At 40.2% G+C, this 13,499-nt stretch overlaps 1 protein-coding gene across 1 annotated transcript in view; it reads left to right on the forward strand.

The window, feature by feature from the left end:
* The window catches only part of LOC127655150 (IgGFc-binding protein-like), a 69,444-nt gene that overhangs the window by 29,299 nt on the left and 26,646 nt on the right, over positions 1 to 13,499 (forward strand). Inside the window, 19 exon segments of the mRNA XM_052142797.1 lie at positions 3,200 to 3,396; positions 3,476 to 3,558; positions 3,560 to 3,612; positions 5,722 to 5,776; positions 5,778 to 5,964; positions 6,075 to 6,181; positions 6,320 to 6,448; positions 6,553 to 6,691; positions 6,776 to 6,917; positions 8,214 to 8,407; positions 8,499 to 8,643; positions 9,628 to 9,872; positions 9,982 to 10,130; positions 10,226 to 10,354; positions 10,459 to 10,597; positions 10,682 to 10,823; positions 11,009 to 11,205; positions 11,285 to 11,423; positions 11,917 to 12,033. Of these exon segments, the coding sequence (XP_051998757.1) occupies positions 3,200 to 3,396; positions 3,476 to 3,558; positions 3,560 to 3,612; positions 5,722 to 5,776; positions 5,778 to 5,964; positions 6,075 to 6,181; positions 6,320 to 6,448; positions 6,553 to 6,691; positions 6,776 to 6,917; positions 8,214 to 8,407; positions 8,499 to 8,643; positions 9,628 to 9,872; positions 9,982 to 10,130; positions 10,226 to 10,354; positions 10,459 to 10,597; positions 10,682 to 10,823; positions 11,009 to 11,205; positions 11,285 to 11,423; positions 11,917 to 12,033 (2,688 nt within the window).

The following is a 13,499-nucleotide window of genomic DNA, read 5'->3' on the forward strand; positions in this document are numbered from 1 at the left end:
AGTCACCATTCGCTTTTACTGTAGGGAGCTACCATTCTGCATAACAAATATTTTGGTGTTTCACGGAAGAAAGAAAGTCACAGGGGTTTGGAAAACGTTTATGGTTGAGTAAATGACATACATTTCATTTTTGATTGAACTATCCCTTGGGTAGAAACACATGGCTGATGGGTTTACATTTTTTACTCAATTTTGCACTCAGTATCTTTTCTCAATCCCCCAGCGAGTCCATCAACTCCTAAACCATCCAAATCACAACAACCAACAAATAAGCCAACTACTCCAAAACCAACACCGACACCACATATTGGTGTTGGTGTTCAAATTATTTTCTTAGAAAAGTTTTAGAAATTATAATATATGTACAGTATATAGCTAAACAACCTTTAATATCTTCCCACAGTGACATGCCCTCCATATTCTGAGTACATTGAATGTGGACCAGCCTGTATTCCTAGCTGCAAAGAACCCTCCACCAACTGCAGTGGTTCTTGCATCAGTGGCTGCTTCTGTAAACCAGGATTTGTTTTCCGTGGAAAACGCTGTGTTCCTATTGAGCAGTGTGGCTGTCTAGATGAAGACAACAATTACTTTGAGGTGTGTGAATTGTCATTCAAGTGAGGCTTCATTTTAATCCAGTTCTGTGACTATAGTCTTGACTCTAAACACGGTCTGTGTTTGCACTCAGCCTGGTGAGATCATATTGGGAAACGGATGCTCCAAGTTGTGTCGCTGTGCGGGCAACTACACTTTTGACTGTGTGGACAACACCTGTGACCTTGTGACAGAAGAATGTCGGGAGGTCGGCGGAGTGCATGGCTGTTACCCTAAAGGTACTGTATAGAACTGCAATCTTTCCTTAATCCATAATTATTACAACTGACAATTGTCAGTGGTAGGATTAGTTCACCAAAAATGAAAATTCTCTAATCATTTACTCACCCTCATGCCATCTAAGATGTGTATGACTTTCTTTTTTTTCTGCTGAACACAATATCTAAGCTCCGTAGGCCAATACAATGCAAGTGAATGGTGATCAGGCCTTTGAAGCTCCAAAAAAGAGATAAAGTCAGCCTAAACTTCAGCGTGGACTCCAGTGGTTTAATCAGTTTCCCCTGAAGCGATCAAGTTGGTTTTAGGTGAGAACAGACCTAAATGTAACTCCTTTTCCACTGCACATCTTGACAGCAGTTTCCTTGGCGATCACTTCCTATAGGACTATTTATCGCACCGTGTATGCGTCAAGCACTAGGAAGTCTAATCGAGCTTGATCGCGATCGTGCCCAAAGATTGCAATGGCAAGATGTACAGTGAAAAAGGACTTACATTTTGGCCTGTTCTCACACAAATCCAACTGGATCGCATCAGAAGACATTGGTTAAACCACTGGAGTCTGATGGATTACCTTTCTGCTGACACCATCTCCTTTTTTGAAGCTTCAAAGGCCTGATCACCATTCACTTGCATTGTATGGACCTAGAGAGCTGAGATGTTCTTCTAAAATCCTTCGTTTGTGTTCAGCAGAAGAAAGTCATACACATCTGGGTTGGCAGGAGGGTGCGTAATGATGAGAGAATTTTCTCTTGAACTGCTCTTGCAATTGCACTTCCATCATGTTTCAAAGCACAAAGCCTTGTTTTCAGATTTTATGCCATCTCCTACTTAAACAATTTTGTCATAAGAGCTGTCAATTCTCATCTTGAAATCTTGTAACTGTTCGTACATACACATTTGTTTCCTGATGCATCTTGCATTTAAATAATGCTTTATTTATATTATCAATACTTACGCCTGACACCAAGTGGTTGTTCACTTATAGGGACCTCCACATGTGTTTCCTCTGGTGACCCTCATTACACCACCTTTGATAACCAGCTTATGACTTCATGGGAAATTGCTCTTACCTGATGTCCGAGCCTTGTAACAGCACAGATGTTCCTTACTTGGCTGTATACACAGACAATGAGAATCGCTACAACAATCCTCATATCAGTTATGTAAAAGCAGTACATGTCCATGCACTGGGAGTCAAAGTGTCCATTCTGAAAGGAGGGATTGTGCAGGTAAGTGAAAAAGATATTATTTGTGATATTATACACTATTCTATATTTCAAATATTTTTGTTTTTGAGGCACATTTAAACTTACAGTTTGTTTTTCGGATTTTTCTCAGGTGACTGGTACCAATGTGAATGTTCCTTTTAGTCCTGTCAATGGTGTTGACATTTTTAAGTCTGGCGTACACTACACAGTGGCCTTGAACTTTGGCGTAACTGTACGTTATGATGGAAACCACTTTATGGATATTAAAGTTATAAAGGAGTGAGTATGAGTCTTTTAAAAGCCTTAGTCTAAAAGACTCTAAGTGGTCTTTAACAGCATTTTCATACAACAGTTTGTTTGTGATCAATTTACAGCTATGAGGACAAACTTTGTGGACTGTGTGGCGACTACAATGGAGACCCTAAGGATGACTTCCGTACCCCCACTGGTGAACTGGTCAAAAGCCCACTGACTTCGCCAACAGTTGGAACACAGACCCTGTGTAAGACAATGTGCAAAGCACACATTATAACTGAGCAAGACTTATTTTTGTTGACCATTAATGGACATCATAGAAGATGACTCGTCTTTGTTTCTGCGCTTCAGCTGCGATAAGACAGTGGTAGACCCGAGCCCAGGGTGCACAGATACTGAGCAGGACTTGTATGAAGGGCCTGCTTACTGTGGTGTCATATTGGACCGCAATGGTCCATTTGCTGCTTGCCATCCAAAAGTCAATCCCAATGTGAGTGAAATCGAATCTGTTCATTTGTTATGCATAAGTTAATCAGTTTAACATATAATACCTTAACCCTGTGTGTGTGTACAGGGTTTCTTCCAAGACTGTTTGTTTGATGTTTGTGAGCTGGATGGTTCTCAGTCCCCATTGTGCGAAGCACTAGAGGCATATGTTCACAAATGTCAGGAACGTGGCATCACAATTGGGCCCTGGAGAAACAGCACCTTCTGTCGATGCGTCTGAAAATTACATTGTCCTCTGGGAAACCATAAACTCTAATCGAAAAGTGTTGACTACTTCTCATAATGTCTATAGTGTAAAGATGCCATTGTGATTAGATGTGTTGCACTACATTGTTTTTGCAAACGTTGCATTGTCGAGAATATACCACAGGTTAACACACAGTCTTCCACTACAGCTCTGAAATGCCCAGACAATAGCCACTTTGAATCATGCGTCCCGATTTGCCAGCCTTCCTGTACTCCAATTCCACCACATCAGTGCACCGGGCCTTGTTCTGAAGGGTGTCTTTGTGACCCTGGATATATCCTCAGTGCTGGCATGTGTGTGGAAGCAAATACATGTGGCTGCACGTATAATGGACAGTATTACCAGGTGAGGGAATTGTAAACATGTGTGACTGTTTGTGTTTAACACTGTACTAATATGATATTTACTCTCTCCATGGTTTTAGCCAGGTCAAGAGTTCTACTCTAAGGACTGTGAGCTACAGTGTAGGTGTGACCCTCCATTCGTTACATGCAATGCTGCTGAGTGCCCCGAACGAACAATGTGGTGTACAGGGTGGAATAATTGGATGTTACCCTGATGGTGAATACTTTGGTTAACTTACTAATATAAAGAATAATACCATGGTTATAGCAGGTTGCATTGCATTGCATTACACGCAACAACATCATTACATAACAGGCCTTTCATTATTTACAAATATTGTGTGGCAGCATATTATTGGACTTTGAACATAGCTATTTTATTTAGCTGTTAAAGGGATAGTTCCTCAAAAATGAAAATCTTGTCATTTATTCACCGTCATGCTGTTTCAAATCTGTATGACTTTATTTTGTGATGCACAAAAGATGATGTTAGGCAAAATGTTTAGGCTTAGTCACCATTCGCTTTTACTGTAGGGAGCTACCATTCTGCATAACAAATATTTTGGTGTTTCACGGAAGAAAGAAAGTCACAGGGGTTTGGAAAACGTTTATGGTTGAGTAAATGACATACATTTCATTTTTGATTGAACTATCCCTTGGGTAGAAACACATGGCTGATGGGTTTACATTTTTTACTCAATTTTGCACTCAGTATCTTTTCTCAATCCCCAGCGAGTCCATCAACTCCTAAACCATCCAAATCACAACAACCAACAAATAAGCCAACTACTCCAAAACCAACACCGACACCACATATTGGTGTTGGTGTTCAAATTATTTTCTTAGAAAAGTTTTAGAAATTATAATATATGTACAGTATATAGCTAAACAACCTTTAATATCTTCCCACAGTGACATGCCCTCCATATTCTGAGTACATTGAATGTGGACCAGCCTGTATTCCTAGCTGCAAAGAACCCTCCACCAACTGCAGTGGTTCTTGCATCAGTGGCTGCTTCTGTAAACCAGGATTTGTTTTCCGTGGAAAACGCTGTGTTCCTATTGAGCAGTGTGGCTGTCTAGATGAAGACAACAATTACTTTGAGGTGTGTGAATTGTCATTCAAGTGAGGCTTCATTTTAATCCAGTTCTGTGACTATAGTCTTGACTCTAAACACGGTCTGTGTTTGCACTCAGCCTGGTGAGATCATATTGGGAAACGGATGCTCCAAGTTGTGTCGCTATGCGGGCAACTACACTTTTGACTGTGTGGACAACACCTGTGACCTTGTGACAGAAGAATGTCGGGAGGTCGGTGGAGTGCATGGCTGTTACCCTAAAGGTACTGTATAGAACTGCAATCTTTCCTTAATCCATAATTATTACAACTGACAATTGTCAGTGGTAGGATTAGTTCACCAAAAATGAAAATTCTCTAATCATTTACTCACCCTCATGCCATCTAAGATGTGTATGACTTTCTTTTTTTCTGCTGAACACAATATCTAAGCTCCGTGAGGCCAATACAATGCAAGTGAATGGTGATCAGGCCTTTGAAGCTCCAAAAAGAGATAAAGTCAGCCTAAACTTCAGCGTGGACTCCAGTGGTTTAATCAGTTTCCCTGAGGCGATCAAGTTGGTTTTAGGTGAGAACAGACCTAAATGTAACTCCTTTTCCACTGCACATCTTGACAGCAGTTTCCTTGGCGATCACTTCCTATAGGACTATTTATCGCGACCGTGTATGCGTCAAGCACTAGGAAGTCTAATCGAGCTTGATCGCGATCGTGCCCAAAGATTGCAATGGCAAGATGTACAGTGAAAAAGGACTTACATTTTGGCCTGTTCTCACACAAATCCAACTGGATCGCATCAGAAGACATTGGTTAAACCACTGGAGTCTGATGGATTACCTTTCTGCTGACACCATCTCCTTTTTGAAGCTTCAAAGTCCTGATCACCATTCACTTGCATTGTATGGACCTAGAGAGCTGAGATGTTCTTCTAAAATCCTTCGTTTGTGTTCAGCAGAAGAAAGTCATACACATCTGGGTTGGCAGGAGGGTGCGTAATGATGAGAGAATTTTCTCTTGAACTGCTCTTGCAATTGCACTTCCATCATGTTTCAAAGCACAAAGCCTTGTTTTCAGATTTTATGCCATCTCCTACTTAAACAATTTTGTCATAAGAGCTGTCAATTCTCATCTTGAAATCTTGTAACTGTTCGTACATACACATTTGTTTCCTGATGCATCTTGCATTTAAATAATGCTTTATTTATATTATCAATACTTACGTCTGACACCAAGTGGTTGTTCACTTATAGGGACCTCCACATGTGTTTCCTCTGGTGACCCTCATTACACCACCTTTGATAACCAGCTATGACTTCATGGGAAATTGCTCTTACCTGATGTCCGAGCCTTGTAACAGCACAGATGTTCCTTACTTAGCTGTATACACAGACAATGAGAATCGCTACAACAATCCTCATATCAGTTATGTAAAAGCAGTACATGTCCATGCACTGGGAGTCAAAGTGTCCATTCTGAAAGGAGGGATTGTGCAGGTAAGTGAAAAAGATATTATTTGTGATATTATACACTATTCTATATTTCAAATATTTTTTGTTTTTGAGGCACATTTAAACTTACAGTTTGTTTTTCGGATTTTTCTCAGGTGACTGGTACCAATGTGAATGTTCCTTTTAGTCCTGTCAATGGTGTTGACATTTTTAAGTCTGGCGTACACTACACAGTGGCCTTGAACTTTGGCGTAACTGTAGCGTTATGATGGAAACCACTTTATGGATATTAAAGTTATAAAGGAGTGAGTATGAGTCTTTTAAAAGCCTTAGTCTAAAAGACTCTAAGTGGTCTTTAACAGCATTTTCATACAACAGTTTGTTTGTGATCAATTTACAGCTATGAGGACAAACTTTGTGGACTGTGTGGCGACTACAATGGAGACCCTAAGGATGACTTCCGTACCCCCACTGGTGAACTGGTCAAAAAGCCCACTGACTTCGCCAACAGTTGGAACACAGACCCTGTGTAAGACAATGTGCAAAGCACACATTATAACTGAGCAAGACTTATTTTTGTTGACCATTAATGGACATCATAGAAGATGACTCGTCTTTGTTTCTGCGCTTCAGCTGCGATAAGACAGTGGTAGACCCGAGCCCAGGGTGCACAGATACTGAGCAGGACTTGTATGAAGGGCCTGCTTACTGTGGTGTCATATTGGACCGCAATGGTCCATTTGCTGCTTGCCATCCAAAAGTCAATCCCAATGTGAGTGAAATCGAATCTGTTCATTTGTTATGCATAAGTTAATCAGTTTAACATATAATACCTTAACCCTGTGTGTGTGTACAGGGTTTCTTCCAAGACTGTTTGTTTGATGTTTGTGAGCTGGATGGTTCTCAGTCCCCATTGTGCGAAGCACTAGAGGCATATGTTCACAAATGTCAGGAACGTGGCATCACAATTGGGCCCTGGAGAAACAGCACCTTCTGTCGTACGTCTGAAAATTACATTGTCCTCTGGGAAACCATAAACTCTAATCGAAAAGTGTTGACTACTTCTCATAATGTCTATAGTGTAAAGATGCCATTGTGATTAGATGTGTTGCACTACACTGTTTTTGCAAACGTTGCATTGTCGAGAATATACCACAGGTTAACACACAGTCTTCCACTACAGCTCTGAAATGCCCAGACAATAGCCACTTTGAATCATGCGTCCCGATTTGCCAGCCTTCCTGTACTCCAATTCCACCACATCAGTGCACCGGGCCTTGTTCTGAAGGGTGTCTTTGTGACCCTGGATATATCCTCAGTGCTGGCATGTGTGTGGAAGCAAATACATGTGGCTGCACATATAATGGACAGTATTACCAGGTGAGGGAATTGTAAACATGTGTGACTGTTTGTGTTTAACACTGTACTAATATGATATTTACTCTCTCCATGGTTTTAGCCAGGTCAAGAGTTCTACTCTAAGGACTGTGAGCTACAGTGTAGGTGTGACCCTCCATTCGTTACATGCAATGCTGCTGAGTGCCCCGAGCGAACAATGTGGTGTACAGGGTGGAATAATTGGATGTTACCCTGATGGTGAATACTTTGGTTAACTTACTAATATAAAGAATAATACCATGGTTATAGCAGGTTGCATTGCATTGCATTACACGCAACAACATCATTACATAACAGGCCTTTCATTATTTACAAATATTGTGTGACAGCATATTATTGGACTTTGAACATAGCTATTTTATTTAGCTGTTAAAGGGATAGTTCCTCAAAAATGAAAATATTGTCATTTATTCACCGTCATGCTGTTTCAAATCTGTATGACTTTATTTTGTGATGCACAAAAGATGATGTTAGGCAAAATGTTTAGGCTTAGTCACCATTCAGCTTTTACTGTAGGGAGCTACCATTCTGCATAACAAATATTTTGGTGTTTCACGGAAGAAAGAAAGTCACAGGGGTTTGGAAAACGTTTATGGTTGAGTAAATGACATACATTTCATTTTTGATTGAACTATCCCTTGGGTAGAAACACATGGCTGATGGGTTTACATTTTGTTACTCAATTTTGCACTCAGTATCTTTTCTCAATCCCCCAGCGAGTCCATCAACTCCTAAACCATCCAAATCACAACAACCAACAAATAAGCCAACTACTCCAAAACCAACACCGACACCACATATTGGTGTTGGTGTTCAAATTATTTTCTTAGAAAAGTTTTAGAAATTATAATATATGTACAGTATATAGCTAAACAACCTTTAATATCTTCCCACAGTGACATGCCCTCCATATTCTGAGTACATTGAATGTGGACCAGCCTGTATTCCTAGCTGCAAAGAACCCTCCACCAACTGCAGTGGTTCTTGCATCAGTGGCTGCTTCTGTAAACCAGGATTTGTTTTCCGTGGAAAACGCTGTGTTCCTATTGAGCAGTGTGGCTGTCTAGATGAAGACAACAATTACTTTGAGGTGTGTGAATTGTCATTCAAGTGAGGCTTCATTTTAATCCAGTTCTGTGACTATAGTCTTGACTCTAAACACGGTCTGTGTTTGCACTCAGCCTGGTGAGATCATATTGGGAAACGGATGCTCCAAGTTGTGTCGCTATGCGGGCAACTACACTTTTGACTGTGTGGACAACACCTGTGACCTTGTGACAGAAGAATGTCGGGAGGTCGGTGGAGTGCATGGCTGTTACCCTAAAGGTACTGTATAGAACTGCAATCTTTCCTTAATCCATAATTATTACAACTGACAATTGTCAGTGGTAGGATTAGTTCACCAAAAATGAAAATTCTCTAATCATTTACTCACCCTCATGCCATCTAAGATGTGTATGACTTTCTTTTTTCTGCTGAACACAATATCTAAGCTCCGTGAGGCCAATACAATGCAAGTGAATGGTGATCAGGCCTTTGAAGCTCCAAAAAAGAGATAAAGTCAGCCTAAACTTCAGCGTGGACTCCAGTGGTTTAATCAGTTTCCCCTGAAGCGATCAAGTTGGTTTTAGGTGAGAACAGACCTAAATGTAACTCCTTTTCCACTGCACATCTTGACAGCAGTTTCCTTGGCGATCACTTCCTATAGGACTATTTATCGCACCGTGTATGTGTCAAGCACTAGGAAGTCTAATCGAGCTTGATCGCGATCGTGCCCAAAGATTGCAATGGCAAGATGTACAGTGAAAAAGGACTTACATTTTGGCCTGTTCTCACACAAATCCAACTGGATCGCATCAGAAGACATTGGTTAAACCACTGGAGTCTGATGGATTACCTTTATGCTGACACCATCTCCTTTTTGAAGCTTCAAAGGCCTGATCACCATTCACTTGCATTGTATGGACCTAGAGAGCTGAGATGTTCTTCTAAAATCCTTCGTTTGTGTTCAGCAGAAGAAAGTCATACACATCTGGGTTGGCAGGAGGGTGCGTAATGATGAGAGAATTTTCTCTTGAACTGCTCTTGCAATTGCACTTCCATCATGTTTCAAAGCACAAAGCCTTGTTTTCAGATTTTATGCCATCTCCTACTTAAACAATTTTGTCATAAGAGCTGTCAATTCTCATCTTGAAATCTTGTAACTGTTCGTACATACACATTTGTTTCCTGATGCATCTTGCATTTAAATAATGCTTTATTTATATTATCAATACTTACGTCTGACACCAAGTGGTTGTTCACTTATAGGGACCTCCACATGTGTTTCCTCTGGTGACCCCCATTACACCACCTTTGATAACCAGCGCTATGACTTCATGGGAAATTGCTCTTACCTGATGTCCGAGCCTTGTAACAGCACAGATGTTCCTTACTTCGCTGTGTACACAGACAATGAGAATCGCTACAACAATCCTCATATCAGTTATGTAAAAGCAGTACATGTCCATGCACTGGGAGTCAAAGTGTCCATTCTGAAAGGAGGGATTGTGCAGGTAAGTGAAAAAGATATTATTTGTGATATTATACACTATTCTATATTTCAAATATTTTTGTTTTTGAGGCACATTTAAACTTACAGTTTGTTTTTCGGATTTTTCTCAGGTGACTGGTACCAATGTGAATGTTCCTTTTAGTCCTGTCAATGGTGTTGACATTTTTAAGTCTGGCGTACACTACACAGTGGCCTTGAACTTTGGCGTAACTGTACGTTATGATGGAAACCACTTTATGGATATTAAAGTTATAAAGGAGTGAGTATGAGTCTTTTAAAAGCCTTAGTCTAAAAGACTCTAAGTGGTCTTTAACAGCATTTTCATACAACGGTTTGTTTGTGATCAATTTACAGCTATGAGGACAAACTTTGTGGACTGTGTGGCGACTACAATGGAGACCCTAAGGACGACTTCCGTACCCCCACTGGTGAACTGGTCAAAAAGCCCACTGACTTCGCCAACAGTTGGAACACAGACCCTGAGTAAGACAATGTGCAAAGCACACATTATTACTGGGCAAGACTTATTTTTGTTGACCATTAATGGACATCATAGAAGATGACTCGTCTTTGTTTCTGCGCTTCAGCTGCGATAAGACAGTGGTAGACCCGAGCCCAGGGTGCACAGATACTGAGCAGGACTTGTATGAAGGGCCTGCTTACTGTGGTGTCATATTGGACCGCAATGGTCCATTTGCTGCTTGCCATCCAAAAGTCAATCCCAATGTGAGTGAAATCGAATCTGTTCATTTGTTATGCATAAGTTAATCAGTTTAACATATACTACCTTAACCCTTTGTGTGTGTACAGGGTTTCTTCCAAGACTGTTTGTTTGATGTGTGTGAGCTGGATGGTGCTCAGTCCCCATTGTGCGAAGCACTAGAGGCATATGTTCACAAATGTCAGGAACGTGGCATCACAATTGGGCCCTGGAGAAACAGCACCTTCTGTCGTACGTCTGAAAATTACATTGTCCTCTGGGAAACCATAAACTCTAATCGAAAAGTGTTGACTACTTCTCATAATGTCTATAGTGTAAAGATGCAATTGTGATTAGATGTGTTGCACAACACTGTTTTTGCAAACATTTCATTGTCGAGAATATACCACAGGTTAACACACAGTCTTCCACTACAGCTCTGAAATGCCCAGACAATAGCCACTTTGAATCATGCGTCCCGATTTGCCAGCCTTCCTGTACTCCAATTCCACCACATCAGTGCACCGGGCCTTGTTCTGAAGGGTGTCTTTGTGACCCTGGATATATCCTCAGTGCTGGCATGTGTGTGGAAGCAAATACATGTGGCTGCACGTATAATGGACAGTATTACCAGGTGAGGGAATTGTAAACATGTGTGACTGTTTGTGTTTAACACTGTACTAATATGATATTTACTCTCTCCATGGTTTTAGCCAGGTCAAGAGTTCTACTCTAAGGACTGTGAGCTACAGTGTAGGTGTGACCCTCCATTCGTTACATGCAATGCTGCTGAGTGCCCCCCGAACGAACAATGTGGTGTACAGGGTGGAATAATTGGATGTTACCCTGATGGTGAATACTTTGGTTAACTCACTAATATAAAGTATAATACCATGGTTATAGCAGGTTGCATTGCATTACACTCAACCATATCATTATATAACATGCACTTCATTATTTACAAATATTGTGTGACAGTATATTATTGGACTTTACATTTTGCTGTTTTGTTTTTTCTATTAAAGGGATAGTTCCCCAAAAATGTTAATGTTGTCATCATTCACTCACCATCATGTTGTTCCAAATCTGAATTACTTTATTGTGTGATGCACAAAAGGAGATGTTAGGCTCAGTCACCATTCATTTTCACTGCAGTGGTCTAGCAGTCTTTTTTTGTTTTCAATGGAAGAAAGAAAGTAATTTGGTTTTTGAAAACTTTCATGGTTGAGTAAACAATAACAGAATGATCAATTTGGATGAACTACACCTTGGGTCGCAACAATTGGATGATGTTTAAAAAATACTTTCTCAGTTTTGCACTCAATCTCTTTTCTCAATTCCCCAGGTTCTCAAGATTGTATTATTTCTGGTGACCCTCATTATAACACATTTGATGGAAAATTCTACAGCTTCATGGGCACTTGCACCTACACTCTGGCACGCACCTGTAAAAACAAAACAAGTAAGCAACGACTAAAGCCAGGCTGCACTTCAAAGGCAAAGAGCAGTTACTAAACCAGCGCTTCTTTTTCGTCTTGTTTTTTTATTGGCAGTTTGCATTCTTATAGATATTGCATTCTACTGTTGGTAGTGGATCAGAGACTTTCCTACTATATACTTCCCCAGACTTATCAGGACTAAAATCTTCCAATGGCAATGCATGTTCAATTCCTCCATTTTAGCTATATTCTTTCAATCAGATTTGAACTTTTAAGAAACTGTAATAGTATATTACTTTCTATTGTTGGATTCAAACTTAATGTTATTTGTTGCTCTCCTTTCTTTTGTAATTCTTCTACTAATTTGTTTCTTTCTTCTGCATATTTTGCACTGCATTATTACATGTTCTACTGACTCCTTAACACCACACCAGCTGCAAACCCTGTTGGATGTTTTCCTATTAAATGCATTGTTGCATTTAACTCTTGATTCTTGAGTCTTGATATAATACATTCTTCTTTCCTTCTTCCCACTGATATCCTTCCTCTACCAACCAGTGGTTGTACTGAATATAAATGTCTTCCCTTTTCCTTACAATATCTCAAAATATCTCACAAAGTGGCAAAACTTATCTCAATAGTTTTGCCACTTTTGCATTATTTTCTTTTTAATTATTGCTTTAATTTCTGATCTACTATATGATGTCGATGTCTTCTTTCATCATTGCTTTTTTTGCCAATTTGTCTGCTTCTTCATTTCCTTTCACTCCTACATGAGCATGCACCCATACAAATTTTACTTTCAAAACATAATGGAGTTGGAGGTAAAGTTGCTATTGATGCAACTTTATACTCCTTTAATTTCTTTTCTTGAACTAAATCTTCAATAATCCTACCAAAGCTAGTTTCCTATCCTTTTCGATGTTCACAACATGCTTCTAACCCCTTTTTTGTCAGGTGCTTATCTTTCGTTCCTTTTATATTAACCCATAATTACATTATTAATTGCTGTCTTCTTAAGTACATTTGCATCTCACCCAACTCCACCTGCAAAGCCAGAATTGGAGAAGATGTATATGCTCCACAATATATTTTTAATGCTTGAGATTGTATTCTTTCTAATTTACCTAACTGAGATTCCCCGTCTGTCGCTCACTTCGAAGTTGTGTCGAAGAAGCGACACTATGGGTCTCTCTTGAGAGCCTCGTGCATCTCTGAACTTGAGAAAAGGCCAATGAGAAATTGGCAGACTATTCAGAATTTTCCTTCTGAGCCAAGCGGTTGTGTGATCAGTTGTAGTCACTGATTGTTCACTTCATCTCTATAGAGCGTATGCTGTTGGATCTTGGCACATATCAGCGGCTTTCTCCTTCTCTGCACAGCAGGGCCTAACTGGAACCCTCTGTCTCCCACTCAACCCTCACGGCTAGACGATTGGTTCCCCAGGTGAGGGCGCCGCTCACAGCCACACTCCACCGGTTCCTTTCTT

Source organism: Xyrauchen texanus, chromosome 2, assembly GCF_025860055.1.
Source record: "Xyrauchen texanus isolate HMW12.3.18 chromosome 2, RBS_HiC_50CHRs, whole genome shotgun sequence".
Taxonomy (NCBI): Eukaryota; Metazoa; Chordata; class Actinopteri; order Cypriniformes; family Catostomidae; genus Xyrauchen; species Xyrauchen texanus.